The sequence below is a fragment of the Diabrotica undecimpunctata genome, chromosome 7, assembly GCF_040954645.1.
Source record: "Diabrotica undecimpunctata isolate CICGRU chromosome 7, icDiaUnde3, whole genome shotgun sequence".
Lineage (NCBI taxonomy): Eukaryota > Metazoa > Arthropoda > Insecta > Coleoptera > Chrysomelidae > Diabrotica > Diabrotica undecimpunctata.
In genome coordinates, this window is record NC_092809.1 from 112,649,354 (window position 1) to 112,668,025 (window position 18,672).

Genomic DNA, 18,672 nt, shown 5'->3' on the forward strand with positions numbered 1-18,672 from the left:
TACTTGAAAAAGATAATAAGGTTTCCTTAAGTAAAAAAAACTTTTATTTCTAAAATCCATTATAAAAGGTATATAATAATATATTATATACCTTTTCCAAAGGATCTTTTAAATATATGTTTTTATGATTAGTGCTATTAGTGGTATACAGCCAACTACAGGAATTTCAATTTCCATGTGGAGTTTCCTTAAGTGACTTACCATTACCCCATCCCGCCTAACCAAATAATAATGATTAAGACATTCGTTTTATGATATAACTTTCAAATCAAAAATTATACATTTAAAAAATTGTAATTTATATTTTTAATTATTTTTAGTGTTCCGAATGCAGAAATCCTAAAAACTATGACTTCCAAATTTACTAAATACCCAAATTTTTCTAACGTGAGTATAAAATCTGAGAATGGGGAGTAAAATATTGAACTGGTAAGATCCAACTAAGTAGTTTTAAAATGTCTTTGAAATTTAAAAAACATAAAATATCCACTGATCGGTGGCTAAGTCTTACCCTTATTTTGGACATAATATTACCTACTAATTATTCGCTACTGAGATTTGTATTTTTTTGAGCAAAAAATAACAAATCTAAGTTTTGCTTCTTTTATTCGTTGCCTCAAATAATGAAAATTAGGCTTCTAGTATGTTTGGAATTATAATTTTTTGTTGTCTTTTAAAAACTTGGAATTGATTTTTCCATGATTTCTTTTAAAAAAGCAATAATCAGATAAGTAGTTTCTTCGATTAGCTCTTCATCAGAATGGGTTTCCACACAAAAAATTGGAAATAGTCTAGATAATATCTTTTCCGATAACATATTAATCTCAGTTTTTAAAACTCAAGAAAGGTTACTACTTTTCTTAGCTGAACTTGAAATGTTTTGTGGATTTTGCAAATACAGCAAAGCAGTTGCTAGTTCTATCTGTGCTCTTTCTTAAATTCATTTTTCTACGCCATATATGTAATAATTTTAAACTTATTTGAGTGATTAAATTTTTTAGATTAACAGAGAAATTAATATTTAACAAAAAAAAGGCGAAATACAGGCCAAGATCAGAAAAATTACAGAGATCAGAAAAGTAGTATAGAACAGTACGAAGATATTATATATGAAGATGAAGATAGATAAAAAATAGTGAAAGTGAACTTAAATAATGAAAAAATGGTCCAAGCAAGAATAAACCCAGAAAAAATGACCCAAATAACTGAGAGGAAATAAAGAAGAGGAACACAACGTTATGAAACAGGTTTTTCAGCTTATACTTCAGCTACAAAAACAATTTCAGGTCGAGTTTAGATGAGACCTGTCTTAAGGCGCATTTTCACGGGTCGATCTAGGTTGAACGATTTGGATCGTTCGAGCATAATTCGATCTGTGTTGAAAGCAAAAAGGTTTACACGACAGGATATGAATGTTGAATTAATTGTGGTACAAAATGGCGTCACGTGAAATGATAAATGTAGGTGTGCAATTAATTTGTTGTGCAATTTGGGTAGAAATCGCTAAATCAAAGAAAAAAAAAAAACGAACGTGGTGGACCCGACCGTGGATTGTGAGATGAAATACCCATGGTGCATCACAAATCCTGCTCCAAGAAATGGTTGTGGAAGATCCAGAGGCTTATAGAAATCACCTAAGAATGGATAATGCTCATTTTAGAGAAATTTTAGAAAAAACTGCTGAGACAATTCAAAAAAACGATACAAATATGCGTGAAGCATTACCAGCAAGGCTGAAATTGCAAATAGCTCTTCGATTTCTAGTCACTGGAGACAGCTATGTGAAAATGATTTATTAAGGACTAGTACAACAAAATGAATGTTTTTAAAAATAAAAAAAAAATATTATCTACCTACCATGTTTAATTGGCTTTTTATGCCTGCCATCGTTACTGTTCCCAGAAAACTATCAGCATGTTTAAGCCAAATTAGAACCGGTACATATAAGTCGTCAGGTCCAGAGCCACTCTTTAGTGATTTCAATACTTTGCTCAGTTCACGATTGTATGTTGTTCTAATATATTGGGTTTATTCATATGTTGTAGAATTGCTTGCAATGCCTCTCGCCTCGCTTGTAGATTGCGATAAAGCTCGGTTCGTTTATTCCATACTACATTATAGTTTTGATAAGCATCCAAAAATCTTGCCATGTCTACATCTGACCATTTTTCAGTCATTTTTTCCCAAAATTACAGCTTGTTGTACTAAAAACAACAACTTTATACACGCTAGAAGTACTTTACTCGGCTTTCGGTACGTTGTGTTTCCGTTCGACCAGGTGTTTACACATTCGATTCTAGTCGTTCGACATCGATTCGGCGACAATCGCCCGTCAAAAGTAGACAGTCTTTCTACTTCCGTCGAATCGACTCACTCCGCCGAACGGCCAAGTCGATTTATGGTTTACATATTCAATTTGCTTTCGATTTCATAATCGACCTAAATCGTTCAATCCAGATCGACCCGTGAAAACGCGCCTTTACGGTCGAACCATCCTCAGAGGTATTCAAAGATTCTGGATGAGTTCCGACCGCCGCACTGGAGGAGGAGTGAAGGTTTTTCGCCTCCATCCTTTTACTCGAGGAGTTTATATGTATTTGACCTTCCACTCGGCGAGAAGCTCACCGGAGGCTCTGTTCTTTACCTCGACAAAAGATAGACCAAGAGTCAACAACACCGGTTTCTATACCTCTTGTTGGTTTGAATAATATCGTAGCTAACAAGGCTTCGTGTTTATTCACACACTAAAGAGCTTTTGGAATCGCCTTCGAAGCGAAGTCTTCCGAACTCGAAGGAATGGTTCACTCAGGTAATAATAAACGCAGAAATATTTAAAAATGCACTCGACCAACAAGGTCTAGCTAGGGTCAAGATGTAGACCGATTTGATTCCGATCGGAAGATGCGCTGCCTTTTTATGCATTTATTGTTTGCAACTCCGCAGCGATCTTCCGTCAGAAGATCAATAACAACGTAGTTAATAAAACCGTTTGTTATTGGCCGGCCAGAGTGACAATCTTCGCTCTGATTGGCCGCTCAGGCGACAGACCCGAGATATGTGCATACAACAATCGAAGCTAATACTGAACTATAAAGTAATTATTGATAAAACAGTGAAACAATTTCATTCTTTACATTAAAAGGGAAAGTTCAAAATAAAGTGTTTAAATTTTAATATATTCCTAATAAAAGTTTTTTTCTTGCTACAGTGTCTGTCTAGGTACCTATAAGTTTAGGAACATCTGGGTTAGGCAGATCTTTTTCACGTGCGCAGTGCACCAACTCGCAAATACAAAAGCACTACAAAACACGTTCGTTTGTGTAACCGTCTGGCTTAGGTCTAGTGTTTTTTTTTTATGGTTTTCAGGTGGCGCAAGCGCCCTTAACATGACTTAACAACCATTTACCACGCAACGTTTTAAAATGTGTGTGCTGTCAGTTGTACAGAATGAATAATAGCAAATCAAATCAGTTAAAAATTAATTTTTAAATAATAATTTGAATTAAAAGAATTAATTAAAAAATTTGTTACAATAGAACCGGTTTTCTTTATTTAAAAACCGGCTTTCAAATTTGACAAATTTATTTTAAATAATTACCGGTTTTTAAGACCCGTTTGAAAAACATCAAACTATATTCATTGTATGTTTGATTTTTATCTCAATTCAATTTATTTCTAGTTTCAGAAATTTGGAGGCGAATGGAACAATTTGATGTTGAATTAGTAGCAGAAGCCTTATCTATCACTGGAAAAAATTAACGCAACAATATTTTTTCTGTTTCATAAAGGAAATCACTTTGTTACAAAATTTTGTTTTAAAAAAATATAAAAATGATGAAGAAAATGAGTGTTCTATTATTTTGAATGGTCTTTAATATAATTGTTGTGCAAAGTTTATAGATTTATAGATCATTACAGTTCAATTTTATCAATTTACTTAAAACATATGGAAAAAGCATTCGACTCAGTCAAAAGAAAAAATATATGGGAAAGCCTAAAGAAGAAACAAGTAAGTGAAGAACTGATAGAAGCAACAAAGAGTATATACATGCAAACAACAAATACAGTAAGAATGTTAAATATACAGTCAGAATCATTTGAAACAACTTAAGGAGTTAGATAAGGGGGAAGTCTCAGCCCAGTGCTATTGATAAATGTAATAGATGAGATAGTAAAAGAATGTAAGAAAACATTCAAGAAATACTGCGTCGGTTGGAACAGAATGCAAATGATAAATGCTGAGATATGTATATTTGCAGACGACATAGTATTAATTGCGGAAACTGCAGAAAAACTGAAATACACCTTAGAGAAATGGAACCTAGAAGCAAGCAAATACAACTTAAACGTAAACAAAGAGAATGAAAATATCAAGGAAACAAGGGACGGAAGATCAAATAGAAGTAATGATAGACCAACAAAAAATAATACAGACAAATTCATACAAATACTTAGGAACAGTAATCAACAACAAAGGAGACATCGAGGACGATCTTAACAACAGAATGGAAAACACAGGAAAACTATTCCAAGCACTAAATAGAGGATTCCTTAATAACAAAGAAATATCAACAAAAACCAAGATGACAATATACAAAACAATATATAGACCTACAGTGACATATAGAGCAGAAAATTGGATATTAAACAAAAGAGATCAGAGCAGAATTCATGCAGCAGAGATCAAATACCTCAGAAGAACGATCGGAGTAAAAAGAACTGATAGAATCAGAAATAAAGAAATAAAAGAAAGACTCAAAATCAAACCGATACTCGACACAATTAAGGAGAAAAAATTGGCATGGTTCGGACATCTAACCCGGATGGACAATAATAGACAAGTAAAAAGAGTGGAGAGAGAGAGAAGAAGAAGAAGGGACGCCAAACCAATAGGGAAAAACAGAAGAGGAAGACCCATTAAAGAATGGAACAGTGACATCTCGCAGATACTGCAGAGTAAGAGTAAGACTTGGCAGGAAGCAACACAGATGGCATCAAATAGGAAGGAATGGAGAAAGTTCGTTAAGAGCTAGGACACCTCAGAAGACTGTCAAATATTGTAATTTAATGAATTGTATTATAAACGGCCCAACACCGAAAGGTACAAATGGGTCTACCGATTAAGTAAAGTAAAGTAAGTACTTAAAACATTAGCGTAGTTCTGCGTTCTACATAAATTATGTGTCTCTGTTAAGAAGTTTTTCAAATATATTTTTTAATAACTTTATTAAAAATGTTCTCCTTACTTTTCGTATTGGTCTTAAACATCTGTAAAGTTGACTGTGGAAATCCCAAATTACTAATAATTTATCGTACAGATATTTTTAAACAAAAAATAAGCAATCCAGAGAATAGTTGGTAAAATTTTATAGTTTATTGTAAAAAATACTTTTTATTTTAGTGTAAAAATAATTTAAAGGAGTATTCAGTTAAAAGGCCAATTTTTCGTAAAATTTAAAATACCTTATAACACTCTTATTTGTATATGGCTTTCAGTGGCGATTGGTGAGAGGAGAGAGGATTACCGGGCGCCGTCCTCCCTAGGAAAATATTGTACAAACAATAAATTGTATTTCGTATTTCATATTCACACTTTCCTTTTGAAACTTTAGTTTATTAAAATATATTTACCTAACCGAACTAAATTTTATAATAATTTCATTTATTTTAAGCTTCCACACTATATTCTGGGATTTCATACCGCCCGATAAAGGCATGCAGTACACGGAGGCATGTGAGACACGAAGACTAAGATGATGATATGGGCATTCAAAAAGCAGTCCCGAGGCAAAACTTACCATTTAATTGGATACCTAAATATTGCGCGTAGATACTTACCTACCTACTACATTGTTTTGTGATGATAAAGTTAAGTTGAAGTCTTAAAAAATGACAATAAGGGTGTGTGAATTAATGAAACTAAACTTTAGTTTTGAGTTTAGCGGACAAGATCGACATGTTGTTGAACTTAAGACAAGTGCATCCTGCTTATAAAAAGCGAAAGGAGTTTATGCGGAACGTTGATTAAAGTGTCTACAAGACGTTATGGTTGTGCGGATGTGAAGAAAAAATGACTTGTTTTGTGTTGTTTGTTTGTTATTTGGCGGAGACATAACTACAGCAAAGAATGTGTACTTGATTTGAAACATCTGGGCGAAAAGGCAAAAACACGAAAAGTCGGCCAAACATATAAATAATATTATAAGCTTTCAGCTATTAACACAACTAATATCGCTTCTGATTTAAGTAGTGCATATGCCAAAACATTCGTATGCACAACGAAATGGTATAAAAAAACCATTACATCCTACGAAAAATTCGATATTTTGAAGTTGTGCGGCAAATGCAGTTTTGTACTATGCTATATAAGTGATCCGAATGAGTCTGAAGATTAACCTTTAACTACTCGCGCATCAAGTTATAACATAAGTACACGCGTGGCGTACTTTATACACCACTAGAGAATACACTTAAAAACAGCGGTTTTGTTTTTTTTTTTGAAAAAATACAATTAGTTTTCTGTTATAAACTTTATTTATTAACATATTAATAATATTAAACATTTTGAGTAAGTCATATAGAAAGAAATTGTTATCAACAAATTTTTTGAAACTAAATATACACAATACTACTATAAAAAATAACAGTCAAAATGATAAATATTTATCACACGTTATCTAAACTGTCATCTTTATTTTGACATTGTGTACAAGTGACAACAGCAACAGAATGATCCTTGCAGACTGATCTAAGACAAATGCTGCAGGTTATCGTTGTAGTCCTGTTTTTCTGTCTACCACAAGAAAAACACCTTCCTCGTACTTTGGCTGGTGGTTCGTCATTCGGTTGATCGATTTGAGGCTGCTTATATGTATTTAGAAAAAGCCTTATGTTGGATGGCAAAGTATTTATTTCAGCTCGTTCTGAAAGATGTGGTTTCATCAATGATATCGATAAAGATTTTAAAAAATTTCTTCTTAACTTAGTTGGACTGTTGGAGTGAGCAAAATTATACAATATTTGACTATTTATTCCTGCCACATTCAACATCTGAAAAAATATAACTAAAGGCCACCTACGGGTACGTCTTGCTACAGAATACGTAGAGCACATTTTATCTACGGTGTCAACGCCACCTTTGTGAGAGTTATAGTCCATAATAATACTAGGCTTATTAGTGACCTGATCTATAGAAGAATCATAATGCATTGTGGAAAGTAAAATGACCCCTCTGTTCTTTTTGGGTACAAATGACACAAGTGTAGCTTCCTGTTGAAATCCAAAAAGGGATGAACCTTCTATTCGACTTTTGTTGGGTAAAAAATTTTTTGGGATCTCTCTCTTATTTTTTTTTAATGTTCCAACTATTGTAGTCTTTTTTTTTAACAGATCTGTTGCTAACCTGTAACTGGTGTACCAGTTATCACAACTTAGATTGCGGTATTTTCCGTTCCATTGTTCAACCAATCGTTGGGTAATATCCTCTGGCTTATTGGATTTTTTGTAAGGCCCATCTGGTTGTTGCCCACAGTATAACTCGATACCGCTCACATAAAATGTTTGTGAGTCACACAATACAAACGCTTTTATCCCATATTTCGCTGGCTTATTTGGGATATACTGTAAAAAGCTGCATCTCCCTCGAAAAGGAATAAGCATTTCGTCAATTGTCAAATGTTCACCTAATGTATAGCTATTATAACAATTGTCGGAAAAGCGGTCAATCATAAATCGTACAGGGGCAAGTTTGTCAGTAGCTTTTCTTTGAGGTCTTGTTTCTTTATTGTCGAATCTAAGAGCACATAACAGAAATAAAAATCGGTTGCAGCTCATGCAAGCTCTGAAAATTTCAGTTGTCCACAATTCCAAAAAATGTGTATGACCTTGTTTTTTAAGCCCTGTTAGAAACAAAAGTCCTATCAATGCCATAATTTCAGATTTGGTTGTATTTCTGGCGTCTCTTTCGCGATTGTAATTCGGACGCATCTTTTCTATTTGCATATTGGTACAAACAACAATATTTTCAATAATGTCATCAGTAAATAGTTTAGTGAAAGCACTTGCCTCATTTGTAATATCTTTAGCGTACGCTTTGGATCCAGGAAGTACTTTTACAATGTTCATTTTGCTAGTTTTACTAAACTTACTTTTCAAAGAAGACTTATACCATTTTATTCCATCCTTGCCTTCATAGAAGTCTTCTAAACTTAATTCATCTTCATTTTCGCTAGAAGTTTCACTCGATTCTCCATTCGAATCAGAACTAGGTTCTTCGTTAAAAATAACTTCTTCGTCCGAAGTATCAGGATCTCCCCCAATTACTTCTTCATCTTCTTCTCGAAATAATGCATCAGCAAATGCTTGGAGTTCAGTATCAGTAAGTCGATTGGGATTTCTAACTGGAATCTGATCCCTGGAAAAATAAAATTACTAATAAATTTTTTTATCTACATGAGAAATAGCATTCTTTATAAAGAAAAATTAATTTTGTGCCATATTTATTAAAAAACAATTGAACGATTATACTTACATTACTGCACGCGTGGCGTATTTTGTACACCACCGGGAACAACAAATAATAAACGGCTAATTACGACCTTCTCAGAACGCCGATTTTACTGAAACTAAAACCAGTTGTAAAGCACGTTCCAGTGATAGGTTAGATACATAAACAGGGTCGGTCTTTAAATTTTTAAATATATTTGTAGTACAATTATTAAATTTGGCGTACAAAATACGCCAGCGCGTGTAGTTAAAGGTTAATAAGGGTGTGTTTTTAGAACTAGTTCAGTACACTAAACGCAAACTTTAAGTGAAATAAAACAGTCTTCATTTTTTGCACTAATGGCCGACGATACAAAAGATGTTTCTACACAGTAGTATATACTTCAATAATATATATTCTTTATCTATGGTTCTACAAACCTACCTACAAATAAATAAAATAAAAATAAAAATAAAAACGTTTATTGCCTAATAAAAATTTGACATGTCATTAAGTATCTCATTCATTATTGCCTTCTTTCTTCGGCGTCCCGCTCTTGCACCGCCAGCTTCTTGATTATTTGACCTCTCGGCATCCTGGACTTCTTCAGGCTACCTTCTTCTACCTACCTACAAACACAAACTCAGTCGGACCGAAGAATCGGACGGTGCTGTTTTAATGCAATGTTGGAAATTTCTTCTACTTCAGAAATGTTGCAACTTCACACCAATCGTTATACATGACACATAGAAATCAAAACAAATTCAAATAATTCACTTAAAAAAATTTAATAGAAAATAAAACACTTAAACCGTTGTTGAACAATACTCTAGAATATATACATGGCTGAACAAAATTCTCCCTTAGAAGATTTAGACCTATCATTTAGGCATGTAAGTTATGAATTATTGAAATTAACACAGTACTTATTTATATTTTCATAGGATATTATTAAGGAAGCTTTGAAAACAAAATTTCAAAATCCGAAAAACAAAATAACAGATGATGCAATTGAATTAATATCGGAAATTGCGAAAGTTTTAACTATAGAAGCAACCGTAAGAGCAGTTAAACAGGCTAAATTAGAATACAGGACTAAGGTTACCTTGGAGCATGTTGAAGCAATTTTACCACAGTTGGTAAGTGAGTAGATCTATTTAAATTATAAAATTGTAACAAGAATGTAACATGACAAATTATAAAAGCTCTTTTCCAAAAAATATTTCTTTGAATACTACATTTCTTGCACAGCCAAGTAGCAGAAAAAATTAGTAATTGTTATAAAATTAAACTGGTGTAACTCTTAGAGAATATCCAACAGCTAGGTTGGTGAAAATCTGCCCAAGATCAGGAAAAGAGATACTGCTCTATATGCATAAGAAAATTTTTGGGAGATAACATGGATAAAAAACATTGTGGTAAATGTGCTGGGTTACATGTCATGTACAACTTTCTTCCTCCAGTCTTCATTGATCTTTCTTTTTAATATGTCCTTGCACCAATACTCTCCTCATACTTCACTACCACCACCCCATACCATACTGCTGTGCTGGTGGGACTATTTATTTTATATTATCTGAAACAGCAATGGCAAGACCAGGATAAGATTCACATTATGTACTTGTTGATAAATAAAAAGAGGAATATATGTCAGCATTTAAAACTTTTGCATAATGAAACCAAATTTTATCAGTATTTTACAATGTTGATATTGTGGTGTAAAATTCCTTATAATACCTACTAATCATTACTGATTTTATTTATTAGGTACCTACATGCCACAAAAAAATGTTTTTGAAACCTTATCTTGTATAGAGTCTATATTGTTTTAGATAATAAAAATCTGCCTTTGATATATTTGATTTATTTTAATATAGAGGCAAATTAAATATATTCAAGTGAAATACGAACATTCTGATAGGTATATTAATAATAAAGTTTTTATTAATCTAAGTTTATTTTTGAATACTATTTTACGTGATTTGAAGAAAGTTTTAACATAAACACTATTAACTTTTTTCAGATGTTGGATTTCCCTTAAGAAGTGTAAACCTTTTTTTCAGCTCTCTTGATCTTTAAACATTCATAGTAAAAGTGTAAATAAAATATATTGTAATATTTAAATTTTTCCAGTTTTTGTTTAATATATGGTAGAAAAATTCGATAGTTTGTTTTATTTATTTATTAAGGTGGCTGGCTACGAAGATGGAGAAGTCAGTCAATGGTGACAATAATTTACTAAGTAATTTCAAATGTAAAAAAAATATTGCAAAATTGAGATATATAAATAGTGTTATAATCTGTTTCATCCCAGCTGTGCGAAAAGGGCTGGGTTTGAAATTTGAGAGAAGAGTTAAATAAAGTTCGGTAAGAAAAAAGAAGATATTCTGAAAACAGTACAATCAACCACTGATACAGAAATACTAAGTTAAAAAACAAATTGCTAAAAAGACTTATCAAGGAAATGGAGGACAAGAATTGCATTTTGAAAGAAAATAATGGTTTATTATTACCAAGTTTTTAGAAACAAAAAGGCCTGAAAAATTAATAAACAAATGTTATTAAGGTCATTCCAATAGTGAAAGTGAGCCAAATTATTTGCCTATATCACAGAACACAACTAAAGGTTAGATTGTATTAGATGGAATTGGAACTGATAGTAGATCATTCAAATCAAAATCGTTGTCTACTTCTTTGACAGATGACAATGGAGAAAATATTAAAAATAAACAATCATAATACTTAGTGAAACAGGCTTTGAGAATAATGTTGATAATGTCTCATTGGATTACAGTTACACTGAGATAGTGATAGAATTGTAGAAAATAGAAAACTAGTTCATAATGATAGTGATCATGGTTTTACAGGAAAGTAGAATAAGTTTTCTTTTATACAGTATAAAGGCAAACATCTACACAGGATATTCGTAAATTTTTATGAGACGAGTGGGGCATAGCTGAGGATTATATTATGACTGAAGAGCTACCTAGCCAGAAAAATATGCTAAAGAGTATTGTTACATCTTCTCCACTGAACAAGAACTTGGTATAAAAAGGTTACACTGACCCAAGGAGTATAAAAATATTCCACTTGAATACAGAATTGTTAGGCAAAAGAGATGGACATTTTTGAAGAAAGAAGTTAGAGGAACCATCGAATGGCCTCCTTGGTTACCAGATTTGCCTCCCCTGGATTCTTTTGTGAGGACACCTAAAAAGCAAAATCTATAGAACACCACCAGTATCTTTTGAAGACATCTACGTCAACAAATGCCTTGGAATCACTCTGCATCGGAGTGTGCAGAACGTACGAACAAACATTTATCATTGTATGGGCGCCGGAGGTCACCAGTTTTACTATTTGTTCAAATAAGAAATAAGCAACCAGCTAAAAATATTTATTTGCAAATGTATTTTTTTAATAAATCAAATTAAATATTGAACCGAATTTAGAGACTAATGTATAGGTAATTGCAGGGGCTTTCAAACGATATTTTATTTGAACCCCATTACCATTAAAAAAATGTTGGGATGATTCCTTGCCTGGCTTAGGTATTAAAGTAAACTGATCGAAAATACCGGAAAAATGTGTCCCCGTTAATCAAAAATTGACGTGTCACTTGGTTTTTCAAAAATCTTATAGTTCCTGATAATGCATCTATTTCGTTTTCGTCCGGCCACTCTGTATGTACATAGCTTCTGAAGAAGAATGGGGGGTTTCGGCAGTGTCTCGAAGGAATTCCATGATATTTTTTGTTATAATTAAAAATAATAATTATATTTCTATCTAGGTATTATTCAAAAAATTATTAAATAAAAGAACTATACAGATATACATAAGTACCTACCTAGTGCTGAATCTATTTTTTGTTTGATTTTTGTATTAACTACTACATTTTGTGGGAAAATCTCGTTTTCCAGACGTTTTTTTATCCCTATCTATTGTAGTAGTTCCATGTAACATTCCATATTATAAAATATGCACAATTTTCAATAAGTATGAATTAGGCGATCAACTGTTACTAAGCCCTAAGCCGCCCCTGCATGATAAGTTAAAAACAGAGGAAAGAAGAAGAAAGAACGTCCAAAGGGCCGTGGATGTGAACATGCGTAGTAAAATACATAGTTTTGTTTACCTAACCTATATTATTTATTTATATCAGAGTAAATTAATATATTTTTGTTTACATTAAAAATCACAACAATGGAGATCAACGGAGATTCCAACAATACATTTTGCAAAGAAACAATTTCGGAAAATGAAATCAAGCCTTTAGATTTCGTAAAAGTTGAAATTAAACAAGAGGTATCTGAATATAATGATTGGCCAGATAATTTACAAGATGTAAGTCCCTTTTGTCTAAATAATATAAAACATGAAGTATGTATGGAAGATACAAAACGTGAACCTTTCCAATATAATGGAAATCGGAAATATAAATACAAGAATTTAAGAAACTTTGAAAAAAGCCTGATCAGAAAAAGTATTAAGAACCCTTTAGGTAATTATCTATAATACCAGTATTGTATAGAGTATTAAATGGGTGTAATATTATAGTTTTGAAACTGTCTTTTATAAGTTCTGATTTATAGGGATTTTATTAGGTTTACTTGCTTTTAGCAAACCATTTTAGCATATTCCTTCATTGGTTTTTCTATATCTTTCCTGATGTTCTTATTTGTCAGTTTATTGAACATCCAAAATTTTAACATAGGACTTTGATAACAGAGAGTACAGGATTATGATCTAAACCATCATCAGCCCCAGGATATGTTTTCATAAATTTAACCATGATATATCTGATAATCATGACATATGGTATCTGTTTTCTCTAAATTTTTTCTTTTATACCCTGTGGAAAGACTCATGTAGGTATATTTCATATTTTACTTTTATGTTTATGTGTATGGCACAACAGTGGTTTTGCTCACACAGCTGACACTACTTCTTCCTTTCAGATCCTAGTTAGGAGTTTTACAGGAACAGTATACCTATAAGTACTAAGTGTTTCCCAGTAACTAGTGCTTTATAACAAAATTATCACTTCTACTGTTCATCTGTTTTACATAAATTTAATCTGATTTTTGAATATTTCTGCTCATGTGTTTTACTATTAAATATTCCCTGTCATATTTCATATTTCTGCTAATCTATTTGCTCTTGTACTTCTTTTTCAACATCTCCATAGATAAACAGTGTAATCCCTATAAATAGGTGCCTTATTCCATCAGTTTTTTATCATCTTTTTCAACATCTCCATAGCTAAACAGTGTAATCCCTAGGTGCTTTATTTCCATCACTTTTTTAATGCTAACTCCATCAACTTCCAGTTTACTTTTTTTTTGGATATTTACTAATTACTATTGTTCTAGTTTCTGAGTTGAAATTGTTATGTTAAAATCTGTTGCTCTTGTCAATGAACAAAATATCAATTTTTTTACATTTCAATAGTTATTTACTTTAGTATTTAAATTGTTATTTTTTTAAATCTAATGGCATAACAGTCTAACTTTTTTTAGGAAAGCAACTTATTAACTGCTACATATGTGGTAAATTTAATTCTACAATATATGAATATTGCTGTCATAGAGTAAATCACAATATATCAAACCGGAGAAATAAAATTCAAAAGACTCTTTTGTCTTCAAAGCATAACCTTCCCACCTCCATTAAAACCAAAATAAATCAAAAGCTGGTTAAAAATGAAATTAAAGAAAAACAATTGTGTGGCAAACCTCTTAGATGTGAGATTTGTTTGAAAGAATATGCAAATAGATCTAAATTAAACCGTCACATAGTTTGCCATAATGCGAAGAAACCTTTTCAGTGTGGAATCTGTATGCAGGAGTTTACAAGAAAAGATAACTTAAACAATCACTTAATAAAGCATACTGGAGAAAAACGATATAAGTGTGAAATTTGTATGAAACAGTACGGAGACAAATCAAAGTTAAATCGCCATATACTTATTCATAAGAATGAAAAGCTTTTTCAGTGTACAGTCTGTAGTCAAATGTTTTCACGTAAAGATAATTTAAATACACACATGATCAAGCATACTGGAGAAAAACGATTTAAATGTGGAATGTGTCCTAAACAATTTACTCAAAAGCATAACCTGATTCGTCACGAGTCTGAACACATTGCACATTATGAATGTACAATTTGTTTTCAGCAGTTTGTACAAAAACGTGATCTGACTAACCATATGCTCAAACATACCCAGAGAAACTTATTTGAATGTGAGGTTTGTAAAAAACAATTCAAACATATTAGTAAGTTAAATCGTCATGTAATATGTCATAGTGCAGAAAAACCTTTTAAATGTGATATCTGTGATCAAGAATTTACTAGAAAAGATAGCTTAACCAACCACGCATTTACACACACTGGAGAAAAACGATTCCAATGTGATGTTTGTTTTAAACAGTTTACACGAAAGTATAGCCTTAATAAACATATGTCTGAACATACGGAACAAAATCCTCTACAATGCAAAATCTGTTTTGAGTATGTTACACAAAAATATGATCTTCTTGTTCACAAGTATAAGCACGAAGGTAAGCAATTCTTACAATGTGAAATTTGTTTGAAAGAATTTGTGCACCAATCAAAGTTAAATCGTCATATGAATAGTCATGCAATGTAAGATGTAAATATACCTATATATTAATTTATGTATTTGTATATTCGTCATGTAAAAGTTCTTTAAGATAACAGTAGTTATTAAAATAATAGAATTGTGATATTATTGAAATAAATAAACTTAAGATATTATATATCTATTTTTAATGGATAACGTTAGACAAATAATTGACCCTTAGAATAAAAACCATAGAAGAGTGTCAAATACGTGATGCGACGGAAGTGGCAGTCATAGTCGACCTTTTATGACTTATAAATATGAACGTGTCCAACGAAAAAGACAAGCAATCTTATATGAGTCATAAAAGACAGAGTAAGGCAGCCACTTCCTTCGTAAGATCAATATATCTTGTTATTTTTATCTCTTTTACATCTCCAACTAAGAAAGGCTCTCAGAAATGAATTATAATAAAAGGTCATAAAAAAAATTATAAGAAGAGTGTCCTCGAGAAAGAAATGTAAATTATTTACAAAGTTGTGGTAGAGCCATGGCCGCCGAGAGGGATGAGCAGGCCCCGGTAAGAAGTGAAGAGCGGGCCCCCCCGGCAAAAAGTGAAGAGCACAAAAAATTTGTTTAATTTTTAAAAAAATAAAATTATCAATAATAAATAACATTTCAAACATAAAATTTATTAAATTTTGATTGTATTTCTTCTATATCTCTAATAGAGGTGCTTTTCGAGATTTATGATTGGCAAAGACTATAATTTTCGAAAAATCGCATCATTTAACTAATGCTCAATGCGCAAAGTTGCTAGATCAGTTAACCGATTCTTCTTCATTGTAGATCTCAAAGCATTTTTTATGCGAGAAAGCCAACTAAAGATCTTTCGCTTCTGCGACTCTCACCGGTAATGTGCAAAATATTCTTAACGCAATAACGACGTTAGGAAATAATGATAACACTCGCGCAATATATCAATTTTTTTTCTTAATATTTTCGTTATCGTCATTTCAATAGTATGACGTCAAGGTAAACTGTTAACAATTCCCGCCAGGTTTAAATTTCGTTTCTATAACCAATTTTTTCTCTCCAACCAAAAGTGGCACATAATGCAGATCTTTGTGAAGGGGCGATTGTCGACATGGAAAACAAATAAGAGATTTTTTGCTATGACTTCATACTAGCCAGTCACGATCTACATACTCACTATACACTATTTTACATCTCAAAACATATGTTGGAAATAATTTCCATACATATCATTTTTTGAGAATACACTGGGATTATTTTCATGTCCCTGTTCAACTATATTTTTATTTGATGGTCAGTTATATCGATAGGTAAAGATCCTATATCTCTTGGTAAAAATGATTCAACATTTACATACGATTCTACCTTTTACTTGAAGTGGCGCTAAGTCATCTTGTGTTTTTATTTCAGTTTGTGTATCGGGCTCAGGTTCAATTTTTTCTTCATTTTAAGAAGAAGATGAAGTTACAAATCCCATATTTTCTAAAGTTTGTGTATCAAAGGCTGCACTTTTCTTCCCGTATCTTTTGTTTTAGAGCACCCGATTTATGATGATAAGACGTTTTTATGGATAAATGAAATTTCTAAAAAAATTAATAAAAATTCTAAATTTTGACCTAAAATTTGAAGTAAAACATTCACAGTTGTAAACACTTATCTTTATAAAAACAAAATGGACATAAGAAGAATATTGTTACGATAAATAATGACGAATAATATGACTCAAAACTGTAAACATGTTTTTCTAATAAGTATTTTTCTAGTAGGCAATATCCAAGGGACCCCTACGCTAAAACCGAATTCTAGTCGTCGACCGAATGCTAGTAAGTTTGCCGCTCAGCTGAAAGACCAGTCCGAGTGACCTTCTCGCCTATTCGAAGGGAATCGCCGGAATTCTCGATTAACGGCATTTTATATTTAAAGAGGGAATTTTGTTGAGAACAGTTAGTCTGAAAATAACATCGCGTCGAGTTTTTAAAATGTAACGCGCGTATTAAATGTAAATAAATTATATAATTATTAGTTTGAAATAAATTAGTTATATTGTACAAATAAAGACTTAAACTTGTAAGTGTTATAAATGTAGAACTTCTGATAATAAATAAAGACAATAAATTAGATTAATAAAAATATAACAGTGGTATCAGAAAAGTGGAATATATAAAATAAATTGTGAAAATGACTACGATTTATGAGCTCACAGTTAAGAATTTAAGAAGACACCTCGAGGATAGAGAATTAGCTTCTACCGGAAAAAAAAGGCTGAGTTAGTCCAACGACTAAAGAACGCTTTGGAGGAAGAGGGTTTTGACCCGGAAACTTATATATTTGAAGATGCTGTCATCTCGTCGATTTCGAAATTAGAGAACAAAGTTTCTGACGATATTTCGAAAGTTTCTTCTGATGTGTCCAAAGTTTCTGGTGACATCGCATCATTAGAGAACAAAGTTTCTGGCGATATTTCGAACGTTTCTTCTGATGTGGCCAAAGTTTCTGGTGACATCGCATCATTAGAAAACAAAGTCTCCGGCGACATCGCTTCTTTAGAAGACAAAGTTTCTAACGAGATTTCTTCTCTAGAAAGCAAAATTGCTGCTAGCATCTCTTCGGAAACCTCTAAAGTCACTTCTGAGATGTCTGCCCTCGACGATAGAATGTCTTCGTTAAAAGACCAAGTTGCTACCGATATGTTGGCCTTCGAAGAAAAGATATGGAAAGAGATGGAAAGGAAGATGGAGGAAACAGGGACAGCAGAGAGAGGAAACAATCCAATTACAGTAGAGACAAAAGAAGACGAGACGAAATGTAAGTTGAAAATACGGCCGAAATTTGAAGGAAGTGGAGGTTCTGTTCATGTGAAAGTCCCAACTTTCGACGAAAAATCGTCATTGAACAACTACATGAAACAGTTCGAATCAGCTGCAAGAGCGAATGGATGGTCTGAAAAAGAAAAGGCTGTAAACCTGATTATCGCTCTTCAAGGAGATGCCTTAGATGTGCTTCAGACCATAGCCGTAAAGGAGACGGATGATTTCGAACAACTGAAGAAGATGTTAAATATGCGATATGGCTACGAAGATTTGGAGCATGTATATCAGTCGCAGCTTAAAAATAGAAGACAGAAGAAAGATGAGGCTCTTCAAGAATATGAGGCAGATATTGTGAGATTAGTACGATATGCTTATCCAACAGCTCCCGAAGACATGATGGAAAAATTGGCCGTTCGTTACCAGCTCGTTAATATGATTAAGAATATGACATACAATAAAACGAAGACCATAAGATGCTGGAATTGTGGCGAAATAGGACACGTACCAAGTTCATGTAAGCACCCTAGGTACGACGCAAATCAAGAAACTCACCATCAGGAAAACTAGAACGGGTCGGCCTTAGGTGGGCAGCTTCGACCCGGAACTTTTCCAAAGACCCTCTCATACTAATAGCTTCTTTAAAATGTCGTGAAGATAGTGTATATGTAGATGGAGAAATAAATGGTAAAAGGCATACGTTGTTGGTGGTTACCGGAGCGACCAGGACCGTTATACGCCCGACAGTTATAAACAGCCAT

General features: G+C 32.6%; 3 protein-coding genes across 7 annotated transcripts in view; all 3 read left to right on the forward strand.

The window, feature by feature from the left end:
- Nucleotides 1-3,796, forward strand: part of LOC140445721 (glutamyl aminopeptidase-like) — an 80,861-nt gene extending 77,065 nt beyond the window's left edge. For all 3 annotated transcript variants that reach the window (XM_072538001.1, XM_072538002.1, XM_072538000.1), the window contains 2 exons: nucleotides 321-387; nucleotides 3,680-3,796. In XM_072538001.1, coding sequence (XP_072394102.1) covers nucleotides 321-387; nucleotides 3,680-3,724 — 112 coding nt within the window. In that variant the 3' untranslated portion in view covers nucleotides 3,725-3,796. The remainder of the gene's footprint in view (nucleotides 1-320; nucleotides 388-3,679) is intronic.
- Nucleotides 3,797-9,173: 5,377 nt separating this feature from the next.
- Nucleotides 9,174-10,643, forward strand: LOC140446930 (centromere protein X-like). 2 transcript variants are annotated; one of them, XM_072539522.1, is made up of 3 exons: nucleotides 9,174-9,378; nucleotides 9,430-9,628; nucleotides 10,509-10,643. In XM_072539522.1, the coding sequence occupies exons 1-3, from the start codon at nucleotides 9,328-9,330 to the stop codon at nucleotides 10,562-10,564; spliced, it is 306 nt and encodes a 101-aa protein (XP_072395623.1). In that variant the 5' UTR covers nucleotides 9,174-9,327; the 3' UTR covers nucleotides 10,565-10,643. The 2 variants fall into 2 exon arrangements, with proteins under 2 accessions (XP_072395623.1, XP_072395625.1); XM_072539524.1 differs by having other exon boundaries at nucleotides 9,181-9,378; nucleotides 9,430-9,624; nucleotides 10,509-10,642.
- A 1,947-nt stretch (nucleotides 10,644-12,590) lies between these two features.
- On the forward strand, nucleotides 12,591-17,175 carry LOC140446931 (uncharacterized). 2 transcript variants are annotated; one of them, XM_072539525.1, is made up of 3 exons: nucleotides 12,591-12,986; nucleotides 14,005-15,045; nucleotides 16,868-17,175. In XM_072539525.1, exons 1-3 carry the CDS (start codon nucleotides 12,689-12,691, stop codon nucleotides 16,963-16,965), a joined length of 1,437 nt encoding a protein of 478 aa, XP_072395626.1. In that variant the 5' UTR covers nucleotides 12,591-12,688; the 3' UTR covers nucleotides 16,966-17,175. The 2 variants fall into 2 exon arrangements, with proteins under 2 accessions (XP_072395626.1, XP_072395627.1); XM_072539526.1 differs by having other exon boundaries at nucleotides 16,871-17,175.
- The last annotated feature ends 1,497 nt before the right edge of the window (nucleotides 17,176-18,672 follow it).